Source organism: Aulonocara stuartgranti (assembly GCF_965226115.1).
Source record: "Aulonocara stuartgranti genome assembly, chromosome: 19".
Classification (NCBI taxonomy): domain Eukaryota; kingdom Metazoa; phylum Chordata; class Actinopteri; order Cichliformes; family Cichlidae; genus Aulonocara; species Aulonocara stuartgranti.
In genome coordinates, this window is record NC_138955.1 from 3,051,361 (window position 1) to 3,077,588 (window position 26,228).

The following is a 26,228-nucleotide window of genomic DNA, read 5'->3' on the forward strand; positions in this document are numbered from 1 at the left end:
GTGACGCAAGATACCTATTCACGACCTGCTATTGTTTAAAAATAAATAAATAAATAAAATTTTAAAAAACGAATTTAAAAAAAATTAAACTCTACTGCACTTTCATTTTCAGTGGTTCCCTTAAAAATCTAGTAGCGTTTTATTTATTATTATATATATATTTTAAAGTACTTTTAAATAAAAATAAACACATTACAACGCAATAAGCAAAAATAATAGTAACATATATAGAACAAAAACACCATCCAAAGATATTTTACTCATCTTACAAGCGGTAATCTATCTTTAATAATAAAACAGAGCTGATTTAGGAAACATTAGTTCATCCTTTATCAAAAAAATTAAACGTTAGCTATTATAAGTGGCACCTAATAATAAAATAGATTCCGTTTCGGGTCTATTTCCGTTTTGGGGTTTACGAATTAATGGCTGTTGCACAAACAAGTACGACTGATTTTTATCTGTTTATTTTCTTTTTTACATATATATATATTTTTGTTTGGATCTAGCATCACAAAGGCTTTAAAAGGGCATATCAGGAGAAGATGTTTAAGTGTTAATTCGCCCAATATGTAAATAGACGAATTGCCTTAAGTTTTGTCTGTAGACATAGGCAATGGTCATATTTCTATAACAGCTGGCGTATATTTCTCAAAATAGAAACAAGTTGTAAATTGGTGAGTGGTGTGAATTATCATAAAAGGAAAACAAAAAAACTCTCCACTCCAGTGGAAACAATGGAAATGAACAGTGCTGGTCCCAAAGAAGGAGAGGCGAGGGAGCAAGAAAATAATAGAGCTCTCTGTAAGTTTAAAGAATATAATATACCCTACCCTTTTTTATGGTTTAGTCTGTGGTCTGTCCTCCTTCCAGCCACTTGAGCAGCGTCCGTTGTGTATTTTTGAAATAGTTTAGTTTTTGAAAACCTCGTAGAATTAAGAATTGTATTCAATTAGATTCTGGACAGGTTGGATGCGTGGATTTAAATGGATTTAATGGATGGATTTAAAACAAAATAAAATCCAAACCCCTGCATGTGTGGCTATTCAAGCGATAGGCTGAACAGTATCTAATTTGGGATGGCAAACAAATCCAGAGCATCGATGAAATAACAGAAAAATTGGGACTGGGGGAAATTGTTTGCAGGCGAAATATAGAGTTGAATATAGAGTTGAATCCATAATGAATAACATTTTAAAATTGTGAATAACATAATGAACAACACCTGGTATATAGCAAGTGCAATTAAGCCAAAACATGAGTGTTAACCCTGGGGCAACCTCAAAATCCCACCCTTTCGTGAACCTCGGGACCAAAAATGGTCCCGCCCCAAAAGTGCTCTAAAAATGTTATATATCAATATTTTTTTCTACTTTAAATTAGTCAATCTTTTAAAACTACTTCTGCTTAAAATATCCATGTCAAGTTTTAATTATATTTTCATTGTTTTAACCCTTTAAATCCCAGTTTTATTACATGAGCGCCCTGTTTTTTTAGCCCCAAAAAACAAAAAACTTGAATATTTTCCAAAAAAAACATTTGAGGTAATATTCAATTGTTATTATAATTAGGCCTTTAGATGGACTAAAGATTGGCACCAAGAGTCATTTCGATCGCCTTTTATTTTTTTTCCAGGAGCGCATTTCATAAAATGCACACTATCGACCACGCCCAAAAAGTGCAATAAAAATATTAAATATTAATTTTTTTTTCACTTTAAATTGGTCAGTCTTTTAAAACTACTTCTCCCTGAAATATTCATATAAAGTTTTAATTATATTTTCGTTGTTTTAACCCTTTAAATTACAAAAAAACTAAAAAAAAAACTAAAAAACTAAATATTTTCCCAAAAAAACATTTGAAGTAATATTTGATTGTTATTATAATTAGGCCTTTAGATGGACTAAAGATTGGCACAAACAGTCATTTCGATCGCCTTTTATTTTTTTTTTCAGGACCAGAAAATGGTCTCCAGGCGGCAAATGCTTCTCCTCTAGCCCGGAATCGGTGCATGCTCCCGGGTTGACTCGCGACGATGACCGGGGCATGTTGCGTCGGACCCCTTTTTCCAACACACACATCCGGTACCACGTCACAACAAATACGTCATTTCCTGTTGATTAAAAAAAAAAATCCAACCTCAAACGGTCCTGGGGCCGAAAATTGTCCCGCCCGATCAGCGGGCGAAGCCGCTGCAGCACGCCGGAAAAGAGGCGTCATTTCCCGCAGGTCTCTTTAAGCAGCCCGCTGTTTTCCAGCCCCGGGTCAAATGTGGAGCAAGGGCACCACCCGGTGGACAAATAAAAAAATTACAATTCTAAGGCCTCTTCTCCAAAACAAAAACGAAACCTAAGCCATCACCCAGATGTTAACGGTATAAATCCTGCAGTGAAAAATAGCGTTTATAAAGGGTTTCAATGGGGCACAAATCGGCCACGAGGTTCGATAGTGGATGTATGCCTTTTATTCAGCCATTTAAGCTCATTTTAAAAACTCCGACTGAATTTCAAAATAAAATGGGAAAAAAATTCATGTTAGAAAGTTTGGCTATACTCCATTAAACACAGTGGAAATGGCGTGGAAACGTAAAACGCAAAGGCCACGAAATGGTCCCAGGTTGCCCCAGGGGTAATGTGTTACCTTTTTACTAACTGAAAGCCTATAGCTGGAGTTTTAACCTTTGGATCACCACGTGCAGGACTTCACAGTACTCCAAAAAAGACTTGATGAAAGCATAAGCAGCAAAAAAAAATCCCTTTAGGCACAAAGGCCAAATGTTTCTGTCCTCAGTGCTAGATATTGTACCCAGTAGTCATCACAATAAAACTTCAGTAAAATCATAAAAGTGTGTGATATTAAAAATAAATTGAAACAGCAGCAACTGTTTGTTGTGGTTAACACCTGCAGACACCGTTGTTTCCTTCCTGTCTCTCTCTTGCACTCCCTCTAATGATCTTCATATTACTTTTCTCATTTTATAACACTGGCTGTGGCATTCCACAAATTCTGATTAATAACCTTTTGTTGTTGGTTGTTTTTGTGCCACTTGGGTGGAAACCCCCAATCGCTGACTTTTAATTAGATGCCTTTTCAGTTTAAATGGTAAATGGTCTGTATTTATAGCGCTTTACTAGTCCCTAAGGACCCCAAAGCGCTTTACACAACCAGTCATCCACCCATTCACACACACATTGGTGATGGCAGCTACATTGTAGCCACAGCCACCTTGGGGCACACTGACAGAGGCGAGGCTGCCGGACACTGGCGCCACCGGGCCCTCTGACCACCACCAGTAGGCAACGGGTGAAGTGTCTTGCCCAAGACCGAGACTGTCCGAGCCGGGGCTCGAACCGGCAACCTTCCGATTACAAGGCGAACTCCCAACTCTTGAGCCATGATCGCCCCGCCAGCATGGGGTTTAAGCATGGGGAAAACATGTTGGACGTTTCGATAGTTTTCCAACGGATGGCGCTAGTGTGACATGCTTCTCTTGTCTGTTACGGGTCAAAAACTGGAAGAGATGATGAATGTGGAGGGACGAAATAAGTATTAACGCATCTCGTCATTTATTATTAGAAAGGCAAATCAGCAGAACTTGTTCTAATTATTCAAATCATGAATTAACATTTGAGGGGTTTGAAATGGGAAAATATGACGATAATATATATATAGTTAAGGGACGTCTTTTCGTTAATTATCTTGTTACATTTTATAGATAAACAATGACTCGATTATTCTATATCATAACAGGAAAGATAATCATCAGTGGAAGCAGGAAGGCGCGTGAAAGTAAGACGCGCTGTGATTCGACAGTCAGTCAGGCAGGGGTGGTGTTTTCCGAGGGGGTCGTGAAGGCGGCATCAGTCTCCTGGATCCTGGGTGTGTGCGGGCAGTCCAGTTCAGAGACTGAGAGAGAAAACACCAGCAACATCTCAACGTGAGCCCAGCGGTGCCTGTCATCGTGCTTGTTACTCCTTCTCCAGCGAACGGGCTGAGAATGGCAAACTACGCGAGCTAGTTTCTGAAGAGGACGCAAATTCAAGGGGAACTGTGCTAAAACTGCCAGGTTAGTTAGCTCTCTATAGCCTCCCGATGTCAGCTTTATCTAGTTGAGGGAGTTGCCTTATTTTTAGGTAACCAGGAGCTGTTTCCGCTAACAATTCACTCATTTCTTATGGGCACGTATTACGACTGTGTTCAGCCTGTAAAGCTAGGAAGCTAGCTTGCGTTTCCTAATTGCACGCCATCGGTTAGCTCTGGAGATTGTCACTACATAGCTAGCCAGCTAACGTTAGCAGTTGGGGTTAGCAAAAGAGGGTCAGTGTGTGGGATTCGCTGATGCTCAGCCAGATGCACTGTAATATTACGTTTGGAAACTATATCATGCTAACCACAAGACCGTGAATATCCAAGAGACAGACTGGTAGAAGACGTCACTTATTGCTTTGGAGCAACGTATCAGTAACCGAGCAGTGAACTTAATTATTCCCCAGATTGCTCCCTGGTTGGCTGTTGTGACACTAACGTGTGTGTGTGTGTGTGGGGGGGTCTGTTCTCGTCTGTCCAGGTTGAGTCATTAGTTGCACCATTTACCTGCAAAAAAAAGGACCAGGGGCACAGTGGAAATGCAGACTTTCCTGAAAGGCCGGAGAGTCGGCTACTGGCTCAGCGAGAAGAAGATGAAGAAACTGAATTTCCAGGCCTTTGCTGATCTGTGCAGGTTCGTTAACTAACTCCAGTTTATTGTGTGCAGTTGAAATGATTGAAGAACAGCCGTCAAACTACATGCATTCACATAGTTGGCCCCTATGGTTAACAAGTTATGTGACAATTCATCGAAACTTCCCCTTAAGGCTCTGTGACAAGGAGGACTCTTCTCACAGATTTAAGCCCTTAGGCACTTTTCACACAAACGTGCTCACCAAATGTCAGTGAGTGACATCCCTACTCATGCATGCTAAGCATTTAAGGTTGCTGATGTGGCCTGAAGCCGTACTGCTAATCTCCTTTTCTGTTGTATTGTGAAGAAATGGGTTCCCCAAAGGATCAGGCACAAGCCTGTTTTGTGTATGTCCTGGCACAGTGCTTGTTGGTGCATGGTAAATGTGTAACAGGATAAGCTGACAAAACCAGTTTTATTATTAGGTCAGTTGGCTCAGAGCGTTAAACTTTAAAGCAGCTAAATGTGGTCTAAAAGAAAAAGTCTCTTCCTTATTAACGTATCTAAAAAGTAGCATTTGATGTTCAACTCTGACCACCATATCATTTTTTATCATATGTAGATGGAACAGTGCTAGCTCAGTCTGAGGCTTTTGTCTCTGTTTATCAACAGAAAATAAACCTGTTCTTACCAAATGCATCGTCCTAACATGAATTTAGTCAAGGCTGGTGTAAGAATTTGCACAGATTCCCCCAGCCTTGACAGACGCATCTATGTGAGTGCTGTGTGCACACTATTTTGTTGTGTCTCTTATCCAGCTGAGTCAAGTGTTACACAAGCTGAAGGGCCTATATTTTCTTAGCAGATGTGAGCTCGTCCTTGCTGTTTTACGATAGGTGCTGTACAGTATATCAGATTGTCAAAGGGCATTAGGGCGAGACAGCCGCTTTATAGTCTCATTGCAACAGCTGCCTAGCTGCTGGTGATGCAGCAGTCTGACGTTTTCAGTACAGATACTGAAGTACAGTATCGGTTTTGGGTACCATTCGGATACAAGTGCTAATGGACTTGAGATTTTTCCACTAATATGAGCCCTGACTTAGACGTTGTTTCCTAACTTTGTAAACAAAAAAATTTAGTAATAAATGAGCAAATACATTTAAAGTGAGGTCAAAAAAAAAGGGGGAAAAAGACAAAACTCTGTGCTTTTATTAGTTTCTGTCTTCTACTCTCACTTTCACTTTACTGTAGGTGTCTTTTTCAGTGTGTGCAACTCCCCAGACACTTCAGACAAGAGATGGGTGTCGTTAATCAAGCAGACACAATTTGTTACCTTTGAATATTTGCAATAAAAAAAAATCCGAGCAACTGTTGAATCTCGCATAGCAATATGAAAGGGTGAGAGAGAGAAGCTCTAGCTGGTTCACTGTGCCGTTTTTTGTTTTAGTAGGTATCATACTAGTTTCCAGTATAAGTATTTGGCTCGATGTGACCTTACCTACTTGCACTGTATGAGGGCTAGTTATCACATAGTAACATGTCTTGAAAATCTGAGAGAGGCTGGACAAAACAATGTAATCTCCGGTCCTGTGATTTTGCACACATGTGCCTCAGTACATCAGATATGTTGATATGTTCCAGAAGGATTTTCACCTTTTCCAACAGTGTGTTGCCTCATAAAGCAACCTGATTGAGTCAGCACAGATTACCACACTGTAATCCACGAAACATTTTTAATCTCTACATAAAGCTCCGAGCATACCTCCCCTCCTCCCTGCATCCTGCTCACCACCTTCTTCCCTATGAGCTGGATATAGGTTTGTTCGATATGTTTGACACGAAGAGCTCTGGCTCAGCATTAAGAATTGGTCTTTGTGACGCATAGCCTTTGAAAACTGCAACAAATGGCACAGCAGATAACTGCAAATGAGCCACAAAGTGAATGTGGCTTGTATATGTTCACACATGACTACTTCTCCCTGTTAGTCAGGGAAACTTTTCTTCAAGTTCTCCTTTTCCTACTCCAGTCATGTAGCATAGAAAACAAATGTTATGAGGAAAGGAAGGATGGCACTAAGAACACCCTACCACCTTGCATGTATGTTTTCTAAAAAGCCGCGACTTTTGAAAAGAGGTACAGGATGTGGCAATTTTAAACTTTATCTGGACCTGGTGTTGTGCGTCTGAGGAAGTCTGTTCCAAATTAAAGAGACTTTATGTAGTATTAAATTCATTTAGTGACCCTTTGTGCTTAATTTCATGAAGTGCAATTTTTACTTGATGGTTTAAATTTATCTGTTTCCCTGCATCATTTATTATTATGAAAGATAAACCATGTGTCAGTGTTACTTTTAAACAGTGACTGGACAGAATTTCCCCTGTCATCATGTGGTAAGCAGCTGACATTGTGTGTGCATAATTGAAGAGTCTGTCCTGTCTCTTGCATCTGGACTTTGAGGTTCCTGCTGGTCAGAGCTAGTTGAGTTTATGTCCGCATGTCAGCTTGCACAGCAGTTGAGAGGCATCTTTTCAGTTGGCACACATGCCTGATGCTTTAAAAAGCAGCAACCCTGATTTTCATTAGATTATCTGAAAATATTATTTTCTCATTCTTCAGTTTCACCACAACTCTCATCTACATTATACTACAATATACTAATAATAACAAATGCAAGGAGTTTACTGAAATTGTTGGAAGACTTGTATATAAACCTGGAATGAGCAGAAAAAGATAAATAAACTAATAATTAATAACATGTATATTTAAAAGGTAAAAGGTCTCCAATTCAAGAGCAAGAGGAGAAGAGAGGAAGGGCCTCTAGTCTAAAAGTCTGCCAAATCAAATTTGTGAATCCATCTGCTGTGGTGATCCCATGTGAGTAAGGGAGTAGTCGAAAGAAGCTTTGTATTTTTTGACTAGCAAAAATCAGCTGCCTCTCCAGAATGTTCTTCATGCCGTTTAGCTCACAGAGTCGTTGGAGCAGAACATCAATTTCTGAATTTTCAAAATCGAGAGTAATTCATTTAATCTAGGTTTTAAACAGATAAGGGTTAAAATAAATAAATACCTCAAAGTATAGCTGGCTGATCCACCTAAGTAAAGCCCCACGGAGTAAAATATTAACAGACAAATCTTGAATATCCTCATGGCCTACGTTTTCCCTTGGATAATAATTGGTACTTTTTAAAAATTATTTTTTTTAAATGCTCAAAATACTTTTCTGTATGGTTAATTAGCTATGCATAAAATGTTATTTACTTTATGGTCACCATCTCATTTACACCCTTTGTCAACTTGGTAACTGTTAATGCCACACGATGTGCCTTAAATGCTAAACTTCCAGGTTTATAGATGTACAGTGTGCCTGTATCAAAGTGGTTGTGTATGTGTGTGTGAGAGAGAAAGGTTTCCCTTTCACTGTGTTGACCGTGTAACAATATAGCAGAGGATCTCCATATCTCACGAAACTAAAGACCTCATTCACGTCGCATGAAACGCACCAGCTGCAGTATTAAATATCCACATTGTTGTGAAGCGGTGAATGGTTGCACTGCTGTTACCATGGGACTGCAACCTCAAAAACTGCTTGCTTGGAAAGGATGAATTGGATGTAGTGTTAGGCTGGTGGTGTTCTCTTTGTGAATTCCCCCAACTAGGAGTCGCTGCATTAAGCATTGGAGTTTTTCCTGTTATGCTTTGCTGTGTAGAAACTCTTTGGCTAACTTTCTGTATTGACCTAGTAGGGTTTCGCCGAGCCAGCTGAACCAGGATTGCCCTCTCTTCTGCTTTCTGTTTGGGCTGAGGTTTTCCTCTCAGTGCAGGTGTTAGGACCGGCATACACCCAGCAGGTTTAAATGTGTGGTGCCAGTTTAGTAATGCTCCTCTCTCAAAAGAGATAAGCCATCTCACATTTAAATTTATGCATATATATTTAAATACTGCTGTGTCCTATTGTTTTTTGTTTTTTTATTTCTACCCAAAGTCTAGTATTTCTGTGCTGTTCCCAAAAGGTAGAAACTGCACAGAAACTGCAGTTTCTCCAGGTCTGTGGGTGGGATTTAGTATTTCCATCATAATAATCTTACTTGCAGATAAATTTTGTGGCTAAATTAAGATAATGTTTCATTTATTTCCTATCTTCAGATGCAGAAGGCTTATGTGTCCCTGGTTCAGGCATCTTACTGTTCATGAAGTTAAACTATTGGAGAGATATGAGTTTCTGTTTAATTCCTCTTATGGAGGGGAACTCCTTTGATGTGAATTTACATAAAGATTTGTGTTAGATTAAAAGGTAGTGGTTCTCAAAAACCTATTCAAAATTCACACCACGTGTTCTACCAATTTTAATCTTTTTATTTGTATAATTACCAATAAAAAAAAGTGGATTTAGTTGAATTTTAGTTAAGTAAAGTTTGGTGTGATGACGTCAGCACACTCTTGTTTGTTTAGTTTCCCTTAGAACTTAGTATTCGGTCAGCACCCCACAGTTGGAGGAACCACTGTTATGAAAGCAAGACAAGTGCGGACAAATGATTGAGAAACATGTCTTACATGGTGTAACACAAATGGAAAAATAAATATTTAAAATCAGACCAATCGTACATCATTTAGCTGTGTATGTGTGCACGTGAGCGAGCGTACGCGTGTGTTTTGTTTTATTTATTTATTTTTAATTCTGCTTTTCACTTCCTATCAGTCTTCTGCTCTGAATGTTTGAGCCTACGTCTGTACGACTCAAAGACAACAAAGGCATCTTCACCTACACTACATGATATACTTTTATATAACACGCCTTTAGCGTTTAGGTCCTTAAATAAACAGCAATGTCTGTTTCTGAGCATTTTCATCTTATATCTTCTACAAAATAAAAAGTCTTATTTTGTCCTTTTTTTCAGGAAAAGAGGAATAGAAGTTGTTCAGGTAAGAAGAGCACACAGTTTGATTTTGTGTGTTTTTTACTTCTTTGGTCATGTGTTTGTTTGTTTGTGCTGTGATACTTTTGAATCTCTGCTATTCATATTTGATGCCTGAAAGTCAATCCACCTACAACACTTTACATTTGATATATTTCTTTGGCCAATTACTAAGTGCATAACCTCCTACAGACAGGATGTAGTTTTTTCAGTCTTGCTTTTTTTGTATGTAGCGTCATTGGTCACAGTATATCACAACAGCCCATGTTCCTTGTTAAGCTGTGATGAAAGTCATCCCAACTTGATATTTCAACACCTGACCTCAATTCAACTTGTTTGTCACAAGAGTCTATTTGGGCGAGCAGCTTCTCATGTTGTGAGTGTGTGTGGAGGGTTGAAGTATTCAGATCCTCAGTTAAAAGTCATATCAGCAGAAATACTTTTATGATATAAAATTGCATAAATAGAAGAAGATACAGCTCTTTTCAGTGGGAGCTGTTGGTGTACCAAAATAAATACTAGTCTGCCTATAGTAATAATTTACCTCTGAGTGCTGAGCTATGTCCCAGTAAATACGGACCTCAGGGAAGGAAAAGCTGCTGTCATTAACGGCTCTTGCCCAGCATACTATAGAGTGTAAGTAAGCACAGGCCATTCAGCAGCATAGTAACAATTGTCACGAAGTACTGGGAGCTCTGTGCACAACAGTATCTGTCACTTAGAGTGCTCTCTGAAATTAAAGAGGAAATTATCCTGCCTTTCTCTCAGCCTTTTACTTTGTTTCTTTTTATCTTGTGGGATTGGGTTTTGGTTTTTTTTTCTCCTTCACTCTGAGGTTATTTTTTTCCTCTCGCTGTGCTGACAATATCAGCACACCCAGAAAGAGTCTTGTCCTGGGAATAGTCCCAAAGTAAGCAGGGCTTTGTTTCCCACTATGCATTCAGCCCCTCCTGGGAGACCGCAGATCCTCACAGGCCCAAAGTTAGGATGTACCCAGGGCTTGGAACGGTGCTGCTATCTTCTCTGTTACTAGTTCATCTACAACTACCTGCTTTTCACTGTTGTGGGGTTTGTTTGTTTTTTGTTTTTTTTCTCCTGACTTCTATAAATCAGCATAAACTTGTTAGTTTTAGCTGGGCTGTCACTGCCAGTCGAGACAGTTCAGTTTACTAACAGAGCCAGAAGTGTTTTTGAATGCACACCAATGATTTGGGTGGCCGCGCTGTGTCCGTTCCTGTCAGTGCCTGCAGTGTCGTGGCCACATCAGAAACAAAGATAACAGTATCCGTTGTCCTACTTTGGCCTTTTTGTACAAAGATTTAGTTTCCTATTGCACTAGTGAATTTGGAGCCTGGGGACTCTTATTTTCTAATCTATGATATGTTTTCTGATGTTTAGACCACTGGGATAGTGTATATATGGGGAAAGTCAAAACATAGGTCCGCGTTAAACCTAGTCTTTCTGGAGAGGACACAGGGAGACAGAAAGCAGGTAAACAAATTAGTCTTGAAGTTTTAATTGGTTTAGAGACTTAGAAAATTACAGTAGTGGGAAGATTATTATTATTATTATTATTATTATTATTATTATTATTGTTTGGTCACTGTTTTAAGCTTTTAAGAAAGCATACAACTTTTGCTATTTTTGTGGATGTCAAGTCAATTTAACCTTCTCTTGCTGCTTGGTGCAGATTTTTATTTATTTTTTTTGTCAGCCAGTGTAATCGGCTAACCTTGTTCCATGTGGTCTGACAGACAGGCTGGCCCTTGTGCTATCAAGTCAACCCTGAAAATCCAAGGCTAAATGAATCCTTTTGGCATAAAAACCTGTTGATTCATTGTCGGTTTACAGCCTTAATGCACAATAAATTGCTTGTTTTCTATGTGCTGTATGTACGACTTTGATCAATCAGAAGTGTTTTAATGAAACCACCCAACAGCTTCTCAAGTAGAAACTTTTTTTTCTTCGTCTTTTGTTATATCAGACTTGTGTATGTATGGCTTTTGGATAGTTTGTTGGACAAAAGAAGCGAAAAATCTTTAAGTTCAGGTCCCCACCAATAGTAAATGGGTAAATCACAGCCCCACTGTGATTTGTTTTACAGACCAGTTGTTTTGTCTTGTTTTGTTGTTGTGTAGAAAAAAGCTCCAAAGTTGAAGTGACAGAGTCAATGAGGTGCACTTCCCGAGAGGTTGTATTCCCCAAGAGGTTGAAAGTGGTTATGACGTCACCTCGTGTGAACAGATCTTTGCTAAATCTGGCCGCCCAAGGGACTTAATTTTATATTTCTGTTTTCAGTGTGGGAAACCCTTCTGTATGTATATGCGTCAGGACTGACGAAAGTGAAAAAGATTCCATTGTCAGACTTTAATGATTTCTCCTCTAGGCTCTACCAAGGCTTACCTTTGCTGTACCCCTCATCCCTCTCATCTTTCCATTACCTCCCCTGTGCACGTTTTTGAAGCTCATCAATACTGACCCTTTAGCACTGAGTCTACAAGAGCCAGTTTCCCCATGATCCCTACATTAGGTTGTGTATATCATGGGTATGATGAGATTAACTCACCAGGGTTGTTCTCCTGAAAGCCAGTATTCTCTCTCAGGAAAAGGAATCTCAAATGATGAGCCAATTTTTGAGTTGGCTGCCCAGAGAAACTTATCAAGTCGCTGTTTTTATTATCCTTAGTGCTTCAAAAATTTAAAGGTAATTTCCGGCATGCTACTTTATCTCTTCCCCCAGTTTTTATGTGACATGTGTGCAGTGTAGTGGGAGTTCAGGGGTGGTTGACGAATGATTTAGTCAATGGTCTGAATACAATGGACTGTGCAGTACCTCCTTTATCTTATCAGCTCTTGTCAGTGGGCTTGGTACAATTATGCTGATGCTTTATTTCTTCATCTCACCTGAAAACATCTTGGCAGTTTGTTCATTTTCATCCTGCATGACTTGGTCCGCCTTTTAAGGAAGTTACTTAAAGTTTTTGTAAGCTACCTACAAAAGCAGTAAAATCAGACCTGTCTAATGCTGGGTAACCTTTACTTACCAAAGCATTTATGTTGATCGTGTGATGAAAGGCAGTTCCTCAAAAGCTTAGATTGCACAATCAATTCAGCAGGGATAAGTCTTCTCTCTGTAAACTGCTGAGGAGAGAGCCATTAGCCTAATTAGCTCCCAGTTTGACCTTCCATACAGTTTTTATGTGGAGAATTTGGAGACTCTCCTTTTGTGTTAATCTTTTGCTGATGTGAGATATGTCTGGCAGCCACAGTTTGTCTTAGACTTGTGCATGCATGTTTTTTTTTGTTTTGTTTTTTTTCTTTGTTGCACACTCACCCTAGCGTGCCATCATTGCAACATGGCATACAGAATAAATGATTTATCACATGTCTGTCTGTTCTCTGCACATACTCTTTGGGTTTGCCTGACAACAAAGCAAAAGTCAGGTGTGATGCAGCTGAACTAGAATGAGACTAAGCAGAGGCATCGCCAAATAATGACTGTGGTCCTTATAATTTGTGTGCAGTGTACTTACTGATGAGCAAAGCACTCCACAAGCTTTGTCTTTGCTGTTTGCTTAAGATCATGAATGTTAGTTTCCCATAGGGGAGAGACTGGCCCCACAGCAGAGCTACATCAAAGCTGAAAATATGTTAGCCCTGACCTACCCTCTCCCTCCAGGACCCAGCCTTTTTTCTCCGCTGTCCGTCACCACTACGGCCCACTGCTACCTCTCAGTCCCAGAGGGACTTTGAAAACCATCAGCTGACATTTCTGCTTTTAGCATTTAGAAGGACATCAGTGACTTTACTGCTGGGTTCTGGGATAAGCTCTAAAGCAGGGTCATTCTGTCAGTGCACAGGGAGGAGAGAGAGCTTCATCCTGTGTGATGTGTCTTTGCCAATGGGTGATGACCCCACAATCTAGAGTCCTGTTTTTGTGGCAGGGCCAGGCTGTGGATGGGCCCTCTGTGTGTCATATAAGCAGAAGATTAAAAGCAGTGCCTCAGTAGAGACAAATCCCCATCAGGCAGGCCCTGTCACACTGCTAGGTAGAGAAAAAAGAAAAAAAAGGTGGCTCTTGCCACTGGCGTAGCCCTGTCATCACTGCTGCTCACAGCAGCTAGTGTTAAAGACTCAGTAGTTGTTTGACCACAGGTGACAACACATTTTATGAGTATGACTTGCTAACACAGCATTGGTCAGGTCATGGCAGCATGTTTATGTGTTTTATACATCTGCCATATGCTTGCACCACAGTGTCTATGTGTCCTATGACCACACGATTCCTGATAAACCTGCTGGATAGGCGCAACAATAATTCAATAAAGCAGTGTTTGTTTTTGAAACCTTTTTTATTACAAATGCTGTAGAAGTTGTTACATAATATGATCGATTGCCTTCCTGTTTCCATTGCATTTCACTTCATGAAACTGGTTGAGTGACTTTTGAATCCACTAGACACTTGTATGTAAAAACTGTACCAGCAATATTTATCAGAAAGCTTTTGCTCTCAGAGGTTTCCAGAGATCTCTTGACTTGGGGTGGGTGATATGATGATTGTAAGATTATGTACTCCTGTGTTAATAATATGTTTAACATCTCGAGCTTAAAACAAAACTGAAAGTTTACCAAAATCAGAGGTTCTGCTCTCCTTAATTTAATATGGTAACAGTAAAGTTACATATGCGATCATGTTCTGTACAGTTTCAACTATGTTGGTACATATTAAGCCTTCAGTTCATGTAGTTACAAACAACACAGATGCAGATTCACTTTTCAAGAATCAGTTCATGTTAACATGTTGCTGAAGGGTGTGAACTGAAGGGCGTGTTTCTACAGGCAGGAATGTTCAGTGCATTACAATGAAATCCAACAGTATTAAGATGGCCAGAGGAAGAAATGCCATGTTGATATAGGAAAATGAGCTCTTAAAGAAATTCAGCTCAACTTGAAAAGCAGCATGTCGTGACATTTCTTTGCATGGTGGAATATTTTCTGCAGCCTGCATGGTGTCTAGTATTCATTGTTCATGCTACAAATATGAAAGTATTTCACACCACACTGAAATTCAAATATTTGCCATACTAACAAACTCCCACTCTATGCTAAGGAATATACAAACATGCATTCATGCGTAGTATGATGTTATATTGTAATACATTAGTCTAGTCTGACATCCCATTTGTTGCTAAATTGACCTATAAAATGTATACTATTGTGGGATTTTAATTAAATATTTGCCTAGGGCATTGAGTTTCAACATCTATATGGCCTATACAATGTTTATCCAAAGTTTCATCAAGCTTGGTCTCCTCGGTTACATACATGCATACTTATGCTATGATTGTTATAGTATGATTGCATTTTCCTCTGTGCAAAATGCTCTTTGTAAAGAACACTATCTAAACCAATATACCACTCCTGTACAACTGATTTACCAGAGTTCGACCAAAAGTACTCAAGTTAGTAACTAACCATCACATCTCTAACAATCATTAACCAGAAGATGTTGGCTCTGGAAGTGGCCTATCCTAAACCAACTGAAACTCTGTACAGTTATACAGTTCTTGTATTGATCCACACCTGTGTGACTAAGGTGTATTCACTCTCAGTTTGCATAATGTATGGATTGCACAAGGATATTGGGGATCTGCCCACCTCTAGCTTGTTTGGAAAGGTGTGGCTGCATTGTCTTTTGTCTGAGTTTGTCCGATTAGCCCATTAGCTGATTAGCTAATGAGCTAATCGTGCTTGTTAGCACTGTACCTTATACGATTTTTTTCCCCCCAGTACCATATTTTGCACATTCAAGAACTGATAATGTGCAAAGTTAAATGTGTAAGGGGTTACCTCAGATCAGACCTTCCCAAAGTGTGGGGCCCGCCCCCTAGGGGTGGCGCAGGGCCATTGCAGGGGGGGGGGTTCGGTATGAAAAGGGGGGAAAAAAAATAATGCTTGGACACTGCTAGCACGGGGCGCCTCCACAGACGCAAAGCAGGAGATGAAGCATCGCTGAATATGTTTCCAAACAAATTTCCTTCCAAGCCAAAGACTAGAAAATATGATGAAGCATATCTTTTCTTTGGCTTCACCTGCACAAGTGCGGAGGTAGGTCTCCCCTGCAGAATTGGTTTTCCCTTCATTGGGAGCAGCGCTGGGCTCTTCAAATCACGGACAAACAGTATCCCACATTCTTGATTTTTAGTTCACAAACACTTGTTGTAATGACCAACTACTAACTACTCCTGACATGTTGGAGATGTTAGCTCTTTATACAGTAAAGTTACAGTGGGATACAAATAATATCAGGCTCATCCTGCCACGATTTAATCCCCCGGTTCAAATCACGGACAAACAGTATCCCACAGCTGTTTATGTTTTTGAACCCATTTTGCACAGAGAGGCATTATTTTTTTTTTTTTTTTTTTGGAAAAATGTATTGATAGCAATGTTGAATATTATTACACAGGAAAAAACAACTACATGTAAAATAATGACACCGTGACGCCTCTGCCTTTCTAAATGGAGGGACAGTAACTGCGTGTGTGTATGTAAGCCTGTAAAACCTGAAGATAGTCAGATTAACAGTATTTTGTCTCTATCTGACATTCTGCAATACCTCTCATGTAAACAATAACGTGGCGCACAGCTGACGTGAAAAAAGACACATACCTTTGACGTTGCGTGACGAACTCTGTATTCCTCGTCCACACGTAAACGCAGAAAAGGAGTTTTAAAAAATCTCAGTTTTCGGTGATTTGAAACGCTGTTTACGTGTGGACGAAACGGCTGCGTTTTCAAAAATACCCATGTAGGTGCAGACGTAGCGTAAAAGAGTTAGTAGTTTACTTTCTTACTACTGTAATTTATTACAGATTACTTGTATTTATTTAATTGTTTACTAAATGTTTGAGGTGTGAAATAAACCGCAATGGAGCAAAATATGGGCGTGTGTGGTTGGAGGATGTATTGGGGCGTGCGTGGGAGCGGGGGGGGGAACATTTTTCTTGTAAAACAAAGAGGGGCCCAGCAAAAAAAGTTTGGGAACTACTGCCTCAGATATTTAAGACTGCCAGATTTTTATTACATGTGTTAGAAAACACATTGCTGGTGTCTAACCAGAGTTTTCTAATGATTAATGTGTATCAAAGCATGTCTTCACTGATCTAGACCCCTTTTCTGGAGTTATTTTTCCTGCCCTGTCTTCACGTCACACATCAAAAGGACCTCTTTAAAAACTAACTGAAAACTGCAATCATGACACCAAACTAACTGTCATAACTTTAAAAGTTGTTATCTCACATAGACCAAACTCTGTCATAACAGTCTAAACACAGCGACAGCCCCGTTGTGGTAATAATTTCATCATGTTCATGTTCACTCGACACTGGTTGCTAAATTCTAGCATCTCTCCTCTGTCGCTTGTGATGTTGCTACATGCATGTGCTAACCTGCATATGCTTTATCAAACTTGGTGCCTTGTTTTGTCTACTTGTTAGCTACTTGGTCTCAGCAGACAGCCCTTTTCAACACCGTTAAACTTCAAACAAATGCTAATTTGGCTTTTTCTCAGAGGCTGTCGAGGTCTAGCCAGAGGGAGGCTGGAGTTTTCAAAGATGATGCCAGAAATAAATCCGGGTGTAATTCAAAGCAAAAAAAACCAAACTCTTGCTAATCCACATTTAAAGCTGTAAATAAAGAGGTAGAACACTATGTAAAATCAGTCATTATGATGTTTTTATAACCAAAAAGTCAGAAAATAAAATGTGTTTCCTAGACCAGAACTTACAGATTTAAGAGAGATTTCTGTCTTCTATTAGGAGATTAGGAGTGTAAATAAGCCTTAAAGTGACAGATTAATGACTTTCCAAATGTAGCCACTGTTTTCTTAAAAATAATTCATCATCCTTGTAAGAGGGAAGCAGTTAAGCATAAAAGAATGTGTTTTTCAGGATGAAACAAAATCTACCCACTGTTTACTTTGTATACTCTTCTTTTCCCCCCCCTATTGTTCTATATGGTAGGAGTGATTTTGAATAACAGGCTAGTTCACTACAGCCATTATTCTGATTCATGAGTACATTAATTGCAACTATGTGTCTTTACCAGTACCACTTCATACCTGAAGCGATGCATCTACAAGTACATGAATATGTAGATTTTCTGTTTAGCGTGTATGCAAGAAGTAACTGATGTGAATAAATGGTGGGTTAAACAAAAGGAACCCAAAAGGTCAGGCAGAAATCCTATGACTTATTTACTAGCAGTAGGTCTTTGCAGATTTTGCAGGAAATGCGGGACGCCGTGACTTAAGAACTGAACAAATTGCAGGATTGACTTGATGTTGACCTGGCATACTGCAGGTGTGAAAGTGCTTATTTGTAACTGCTGTAGTGTTGGTTTTACACTTCCTTTCTCCGCAGCCAGAGACACAAAAATAACCCCCACACCCATAGCACTTAAAACCCTGACTAAAATCTAATGGGCCAAGAATCTATAATATTGCGTTAGTAAGTCACAGATTTTTCAAAGCAGTTGTGACTTTTTAATATTAACACCTGAGTTTTCTAAAGATAATGGGTTTTTTTTGTGTGTGTGTGTGTATATGGTTGCTGATGGATATCCATTTCAAAAATGGCTAATACATCCCAGACTGCACAATAATCTTTGACCTGTTTTACACTTCTGTCTTCAGCTGGACCTCAGCCAGCCTCTAGAGGACCATGGACCCCTGGATGTCATCATCCACAAACTGACTGACCTTATCCTTGAGGCTGACCAGAATGATTCACAGGCTGTACTGTTGGTACAAAGAGTACAGGTATGCATCGGTCTGTCTTCCTGCTTATCCCTCCCTCCTCCCCATGTATTCACAAATAGAAAAACCAAAATTTAGGAGAGGACAAGGCCTAGAGAATGCTATTCACACTTTTGGCCTGTTCATTTGGACACACAACAATCTAAAGAAAATAGATACACACACACACACACACACACACACACACACACACACACACACACACACACACACACACACACACACTAAGAAAAATGAATACACTGTATGTGTGGGAAACCGTCTAAGTTCATCCTTAACCTTGGGAATGGTAATAGTGTAGGTGCCATAATGAATAATCTCTACTAATAGATGGATAACAAATACTCCAACTTCTTATTCATCCATCAATTTTATGTTTTATTAAATATCAAACAGGTCCAATCTAAGTTGTAAAATTGTTTAATACTTATTCTTTGTCTTGATTTCATAGATCCATATCTAGATGAAGCTATTATTGAAGCAATTGCATGGCTAATATTAATATTTATTGTTCTATTTTGGCTGTTAAATAACCAAAAAATAATTTGTTACTCAAAATATTTGACACAGAATTTCACAGGTTATGCAGCCTACATTCAATATTGAGATTAACTGGTCTTTAAAAAGCTTTTTTTTTTTTTTTTTTTTTTTTTTTAAATGTCGCAAATGCAGAAAAGTCTTGCGACACTGATTGGCTTTGACTGATTGGCTTTGACTGATTGGTTTTGACTGCAGCCCTAGTACCGGCAATAAACATTTATGGGTGACCGAGTTTTACATTTACGATTGTAAATGACCCAGTTCAAGGAATCAGGTAATGTGTTCAAAGAATCAGCCAGGCAGATCACAGGAACATACATGCATTAGCAGCTATATTTGAGCACGTGGTCACTCATAAATCCTTAATGTTATCTCTGAAACTTTTTTTTTGTTCTTCCTGAACTAAGAAAAATCTCATGTTCAACGCATCAAATTTGGAGCTGAAAACCTACTTTAGAAACATGCTGTTCTTCTCTGTGTATGCATTCATTAATCTGGCAGTGGTACAGATGGTGTGAAAATGAATTTTATTAAACTATCTTGCACTATGCCTCCGTCTCTCTCTTAGTGACTTAGGAGCTGTAATCGTGATCAGAGTCACGCAATTCTGTCACCATGTCCCTGACTGCTCAATTAAGAAGGGCAAACAGGATGTGAGAGTGGAGCAATCGCTGACATCCTGCAGAACCTGGTCGATATTAGCACAGGCCTGCATTTGATGCTTGACAGTGTACATATAGACTTGTTATTTAGTGAGTTACGTATGATAAAAAGCGCTCTAGATTCCTGTGGATGTGCAAACCAGTGCAATTTTTGACTTACATTTTCACATCTTGTCAATTTCCAGAAGCAAGGCATGGATTTGCTCCTTTGTCTTTAAAAGTTCAATCAAAGCAAAAACTTCTTAGCTGCCTAATACCATGTCCTGAGCAAAATGTGGCTGGTTTTCATCAAGCTGAAACCCTCAAGGGCTCAGAAAGAAAACTAAAACTGTAGCTCATACAGTGGCCACTTGAGACTGACTCCAAATGTAAGCCATTCTGCAGAGCTAAAAAGCATATCTGCAGGTTTATACAAAAATTCGACACTCACTTTATAATATTATTGCAATTTTCAAGTTTTTGCAGAATAATGAATGTTGCTTCAAGTTGTGCTCATTGACAGCATTAATATGTTGACAGCAACATATTAATAGGACAACATCATGTTGTCCTATTAAGATAATAGATTAGCCATTAGCTTGCTCCGAATTAGGAGTCACGCTAAGTATGTCCAGTGTTGGATGGTTTTAAAATTATTATTAGGTTTTCCCCCAAACATAACAAAAATATTGTGGCTCCCTGTGGATAATTGGTGACCCTTTCATAAGTTCTCTGAAGGCTTTTTATTTATTTAAATATATAATTCATCCTTTTGCTAAAGCTTAGAGATTTTGTCACTTTGATTTACCACTACTGTTAGCTGTAGCCGTCTGGCAGCCCTCTTAATCATCATTCATCTTAATGCATACCCTATGCTTAGTAGTGTTCATATCATTATTTACTAAATAAAATTGAACTGTGCACATTCGAATGAGTCGTTTAGATTGAGACGGGAATTTTTCTGTATTTTTTGCGTTGCCTTAATGTTTATTCAGTCAGCCAGTTGATCTTCAAGCTAAAGGTCTCCTCTCAGTTGGCTGTACGAATTACAAAGAAATGTCATCCTGTAAGCATCGATAACATCTTTGTAGGGTTTTTTTCAGTTCAGAGGAAGTGTGTGTGTTTTGTGTTTTATTACAGTATTTTCTTCCTTTTAGTCAGTACTCAAACTTTACCACTGTAGTTAGTGGTTGACTTTAATATCAGCGGGTAAATCAGCAGCCAAGTCTTGTGGCTGAGTCTTCTCCTCTTTTGTTCTGCGTGTTTACCTGAACACAACTGTCATCTGTGATTACATTTCCACTGGAAATATATGTGTTGGCGTAATTCTAATGTTACACAGCTGTGATCATAAATAACCCGGTTGTGTCGTGGAGAGAATAAACCGTCATCTCTAAAATAGCTCTTTATGAAAACAAAATGTCGTCCTGAGATGCACTCTGGTGATTCAGTGGCCCTAGGTGCGAGCCGTGTTCGCAGTAAACCTTGGACAAATATCATTTGCGTTCTCCAACTAAACTGCGAAGATAAAATGGCATTTGTAGCTAATTACCAGGCGCTTTTATCTGTTGTAGATTTTCTTTTTTTCGTTTACCTCGCTGACAAATGGGTGTAGATCGCTACAGTCGTAATTTAGGTCTTCCGGGCTTCTCTGTACTTGACATCTTATGTAAGCTGAACTGATGTGGTAAATCGCACCCATCTGGTTGTAGTTGTGGCTAATACAAATGCTAAAAATAATGTATCGCTTCAGGTTTGACAACTGTGGCATCACAGACATGGCTTACAATCAGCAGGACAGATTAGATGCTCTTCTGACCATATTCCCAAAGACAAACCCATTTATTCTTCTCTGGAAACGGATCTGCTCTGAAATGCGAACAGCCCTCTCTTACACCCACGCTGACATACGTCTGGCTCTTTTCCTCTCCAGCACCTGCTAAAAAGCGTTGATCTCTTTCTCAACTCCCCCTCTTGTCTCTGTTTAACTGCATTTCTTCTTCTGAGATGCAGAATTCAGCAAGTGACTGTCCCTATCACAGAGTATTCCTCTGAACTCCTGGAAGATTAGTTTGGATTTATTTATTTTAGAGCTGGGCGATATATCGAGTTTTTAAAACATATCGATATATTTTTATACGAGATATAAGATGTGACAATATCCTTTATATCGATATAGTCTATGTTACGTTATAATTATAGTTGTGGAGCCGCAAGTTTGCCTCTCTTTCGTCCACTTTTGTCTCTACGCAACGTTACTCCGCCTCGCCTTCACTGAAGACAACTCCCCCTCCTCCCCCATCGCTTCACGTGCAGGCAGCGACAAGACGGACACGGCAAATCTCCGTTAACGAGTTACTGCGCATCGCCCCATGCGTGGGGCTGGACGGCGTCAACGTGCTAACGAGCTAAACATGCTAACGAGCTAACCGCGCTAACGAGCTAACAGCGCTAACCCTAAAATCCTTTCATTCTCTCAAAAGTTGATAGCGCGCCTTATGTATGAATTCTGGTTGTGCTTGATGGCCGCGAACCGATTTTATGTGGTACACGGCGCTCAGCAATCTGTCAAAATGTTTGAGTACGACTTTGGTCAGCTACGGAGCTGCACCGCTTGATAGGTTGTCGGCGCATTACGGCTACCGAGGAGCTTCGCGGAGTGATACGTACTGTGCATCAACGTAATATTACCGTATTGTGTGTGTATAAGGACCATAAATGGCACCTGTAAGAGACGTGGTTATGAAGCGGATTTCAAACTCCAGGCTGTCAGTCACACAGCAAAACTTGGGAACAGAGCAGCTGTGAAATCTGTCTTTGTTATTACGCTCAGCGTCTTTTAGTTTATATTTTGACTGCACAATTGTGAGCTCTTTGTTTAGCACAAAAACAACCTTGTTTTCTTTTATTTATGGAGCATGATTATTTAATGAATGCTCATAATTTAATTTTGAGTAATTTTTCATGTACATCTGTGCTGTATGTTAATAAAAGTGCCTGTGTGACATCTGGGACACAGCTTTGACTAAGAACTCTCTTTTTGTTCTTACTTTATGGCTTAAAAAAAAATATCGAGATATATATCTTATATCGCCATCCAGCTAAAAAATATCGAGATATGAATTTTGGGTCATATCGCCCAGCCCTAATTTATTTATTATTTATTTTTTCCGTGGCAGCATATTTTACTTACATAACAGGTCGACTGGCTTTGATTAGCGTTGCCTGTTAGATCCCGGCAAATCCTGCAGATGGGTCCTCCATGTCAAGGCAAAGGCGTCGGTTTACATTCTTTGTGCTATAGCGTGTGTGTGTGCTGAGACTCTGTTCAAAAATAGACATTTATTTCCACTGTACATGTGCTTGATGTTTAATATTGCACGATGTGTTTAATTTCATGTTAAATGTGTGTGACAGCGGAGTTGCGATGTGAGCAGGCGGGCTGTTTGTGTAATGTGTAGGCCAGCCAGCTCCACCTGACAGCGTTTGTGACTCAGTTTGAAATCGCTCGGAATGAACTCTTGGCAAAGGGATCCATGTAGCCGAAAATCAAGTGTGGAGATGATGGAGAGCGGCCGAGAACAGAGAGGTGGTGTGAGGACTGAGTCGGAGGAAAGCCGGGAAGGCGAGAGAAGAGAAGGGGACTGCAGTTATGTAAAATGGCCAGCCTCATGCTGATCTAACAGCAGGTCATGCAGAGATGCAGTGATGTAACCTATAAAGACCCGCTGGCATACATCTCATGCTCTCTCTAGCTTACACACAAAAACAGATTGAGGCATGTTGACCCTTCAACTCAGTGTTTGGATTTGTCTACGTGATTATGTTTGTTTAACATTTCGTGTGTGTGTGTCTGTGTGTGTGTGTCGTGGCAGATGGTTTCCCTTTTAGCACATTAGTTACGTTTAAAATAAATAAATAAATAAATAAAAGCCACAAACATTTCCATTAGTAAGTCATCAGTTATTTTTCCAAAAAGTCGGTTTATTTACACAGAATAAGAAGTTTTGGGAAATCATAGCCAGGATATCTGGATTCAGATATCCAATAATGGCAATTTTCTTTTTAAGTCATGGCCTTTGACCATAGTTATGTTACTGTAAGCAATACAAAACCTGTTTAGTCATGATGCAGAGAACTGCATCTGTGTGGACATACATGAAAAATAACATTTATAATAATGGTAAATGCTCTCTGAATGTAAAAATTAAGAGGTTTGTAAATCTGTGTTTCAAGGACTACATTGATGCCCATCCTGAAACTATCATCCTGGATCCACTTCCAGCTATCCGAACTCTGCTGGATCGCTGCAAATCCTACCAGCTCATCCACAGATTAGAAAGCTGTATGCGAGGTAAGGTCTTGTCGGTAACTTCGTGAGACTGACTGGTGTGAGGCTCAGTTGCATTGGAGAAATTTTGGAACAAATCAGCGTATTTCAGTGAAGGAGAGGATTTGCTCACTAATTAAAACCTGTACTCACACTTTAGACACTGTCACTAACACCTGGTAGTTGTTGGGGTTTTTGGGAGGTTTTTGTACCCGATATAATATATACAATAAAACATACTTGTCATAAAAATATATTCAAGTACAACAGTACATGACAAATTGAGGTACTTTTCTCGTATGTCTCCTATACAACATCTCATAAAGTGAAAGAAGTATCACTGGGGAGAGCTCATAAAAACGCACTAACATTAGTGATAAATTAGGAAATGGATGATGGGTAAAAAAATCTAATCAAATGAATAACAAAGCTGGGAACCATTCCTGTAACATGTGAGCCTTGTCCAGTGAAGACACGGTCTCCCTGCATCACTGACGACTGTGGGAGAAATAAACAAAAAGACACAACCACTAAGTGAGATTTATGAAAATCACCCAACATTAGTGTTTTAGGGTTAACTTTTCACAGAAGACAGATAGTTGGGCGATGTGTTCTGTTCTTTGAGTGAACTGAATGTCCTGCTTTGTATAAACCGTTCGCCATTAAAGATTCAGCTTTGTTCTCGGGCGACTGTGAGATAAGTGGATGGCTAGCACCATTAGTGTCTCTGTTCCTAGCTCGCTATGTGAAAACAGAAGCTGTCTAAAAATAGGCTTTGATTTTGATTTAAAAGCCACGGCCTTCTGTTTAATGTTATTGAGAGGGAAGTTGAGGTTACCTTTAGGACCTCTGACTGTGCTCTTCACATCCCAGGGAAGGGGGAGCAGAGAGGCGCTGTAGCTTCTCACTTGAACTGTGTTACTTTAAGTGTTCGCATTTATATTTACATAAACATGAGCTGAGCACTTTGCTGATATCATAGTTCCTCCTTTCTATTTCTCTCTGCTTTATCGTAGCATGATCAGAACTTGCCTTCAGGTCACTCGAGCAACACCTTCCCCTGTCACTGATCAAGTAAACTTACCAGCAGACGATGGCTTTTAGCTACAGAGGGACATTCCCTACTGACACACACTGCAAGCACACCTGTGACTCATCCACATTTCCTTTAAACCCATACATGGCAGGAGAAAATAAACCTTTATAATTATGATCTCACCAAGTTTGTGTGTGATGAGCTGCAGTCTGATGTCAGAGCAAAGACTCAGAGCTGTATCAGCATGTCGGTGCTTTCCTAAAATAGAAATACGAGAAGACGATGTCTTTTTTATCCAAACAGACACGATTGCTGTTACGCAACAGCGAGTTTAAGATGCATCACTCCGCCTCACTGTGTGTGATCGGTTTGAAGAGGAAGATGCTTCACTAGCTGCATTTTACAAAGCTCTTTTTTTTTCCTTTCACCATTCTACTTCCATTAATGTAAGTGGTGCTGTCTGCTCACAGTTAGGCCTGCATGCCAAGGCATCCATGACAATTTAGTCATTTTAGAAGCAATGATACAGTAAACCTGTTGTAATACTAGACTGTAGACTATCAGCATACGCCCCAAGTTAAAGAAGAGGATAGTGTAAGAGATTTTAGGGTTTGGGGTTTTTCTTTTCTTTTCTTTTTTTTCTTCTTCGTCTTCCTTTTTTTTTTTTTTTTTTTTTTTCTTCTTCTTCTTGAGCCTTGCTTTCCTAGGCACAGCCTCTTCCTCCTCCTTATCAGCAGAGACCATGGAGTCCTGAAGCAGCTGCCAAGGCAACCAAGTACTTAAAGACCATAGAGAGCCATGTTTCAGTCTGTATGACTCAGAATAGTACTCAATAGGAGGAAACACTTGAGGTGCGCTTGTGGAAAAGCAAACCTTATTTTGTCACTCGAGTGGCCTCTCAGTATTAAATGGCCTCAGTCACAGTGCATTTAGCTGTTCTTCTCCAAACTGTTTAAATGAAAATAAAATTAAGTGCAAGATTTAGCTCGTCCTAATGCTGTGTTTAATGTAAAGCAGCCAGAAAAGAGCCACACGAGCACTAATGGATCAGCGTCACTGGAAATTTGGCTCCGATCTGTTGTCAGAGTTGCTTTGTGTTTCCTATGTGAGCCAGACCAAGGTAACTGTTTATGTTACTTAGTGGAATCTGCTGGTTCCTGTGTATACACGAGTTTTTGATATCTTAGTCTGTTTTTTATAGACAGAAACCGTTGTCACACCAACTCTTAGTCTTAAACATTTTCCTCTCCAGCTCAAGATAACAGAAATTAAACTGAAACTATTCATAC

At 39.5% G+C, this 26,228-nt stretch overlaps 1 protein-coding gene across 1 annotated transcript in view; it reads left to right on the top strand.

Moving 5' to 3' along the window:
* The first annotated feature begins 3,807 nt into the window (after positions 1–3,807).
* LOC309695105 (inositol-tetrakisphosphate 1-kinase-like) overlaps positions 3,808–26,228 on the top strand; it is a 33,951-nt gene continuing 11,530 nt past the window's right edge. Inside the window, exons 1-5 of the mRNA XM_082515570.1 lie at positions 3,808–4,066; positions 4,568–4,720; positions 9,557–9,581; positions 18,270–18,395; positions 23,810–23,927. Of these exons, the coding sequence (XP_082371696.1) occupies positions 4,626–4,720; positions 9,557–9,581; positions 18,270–18,395; positions 23,810–23,927 (364 nt within the window). The 5' untranslated portion in view covers positions 3,808–4,066; positions 4,568–4,625. The remainder of the gene's footprint in view (positions 4,067–4,567; positions 4,721–9,556; positions 9,582–18,269; positions 18,396–23,809; positions 23,928–26,228) is intronic.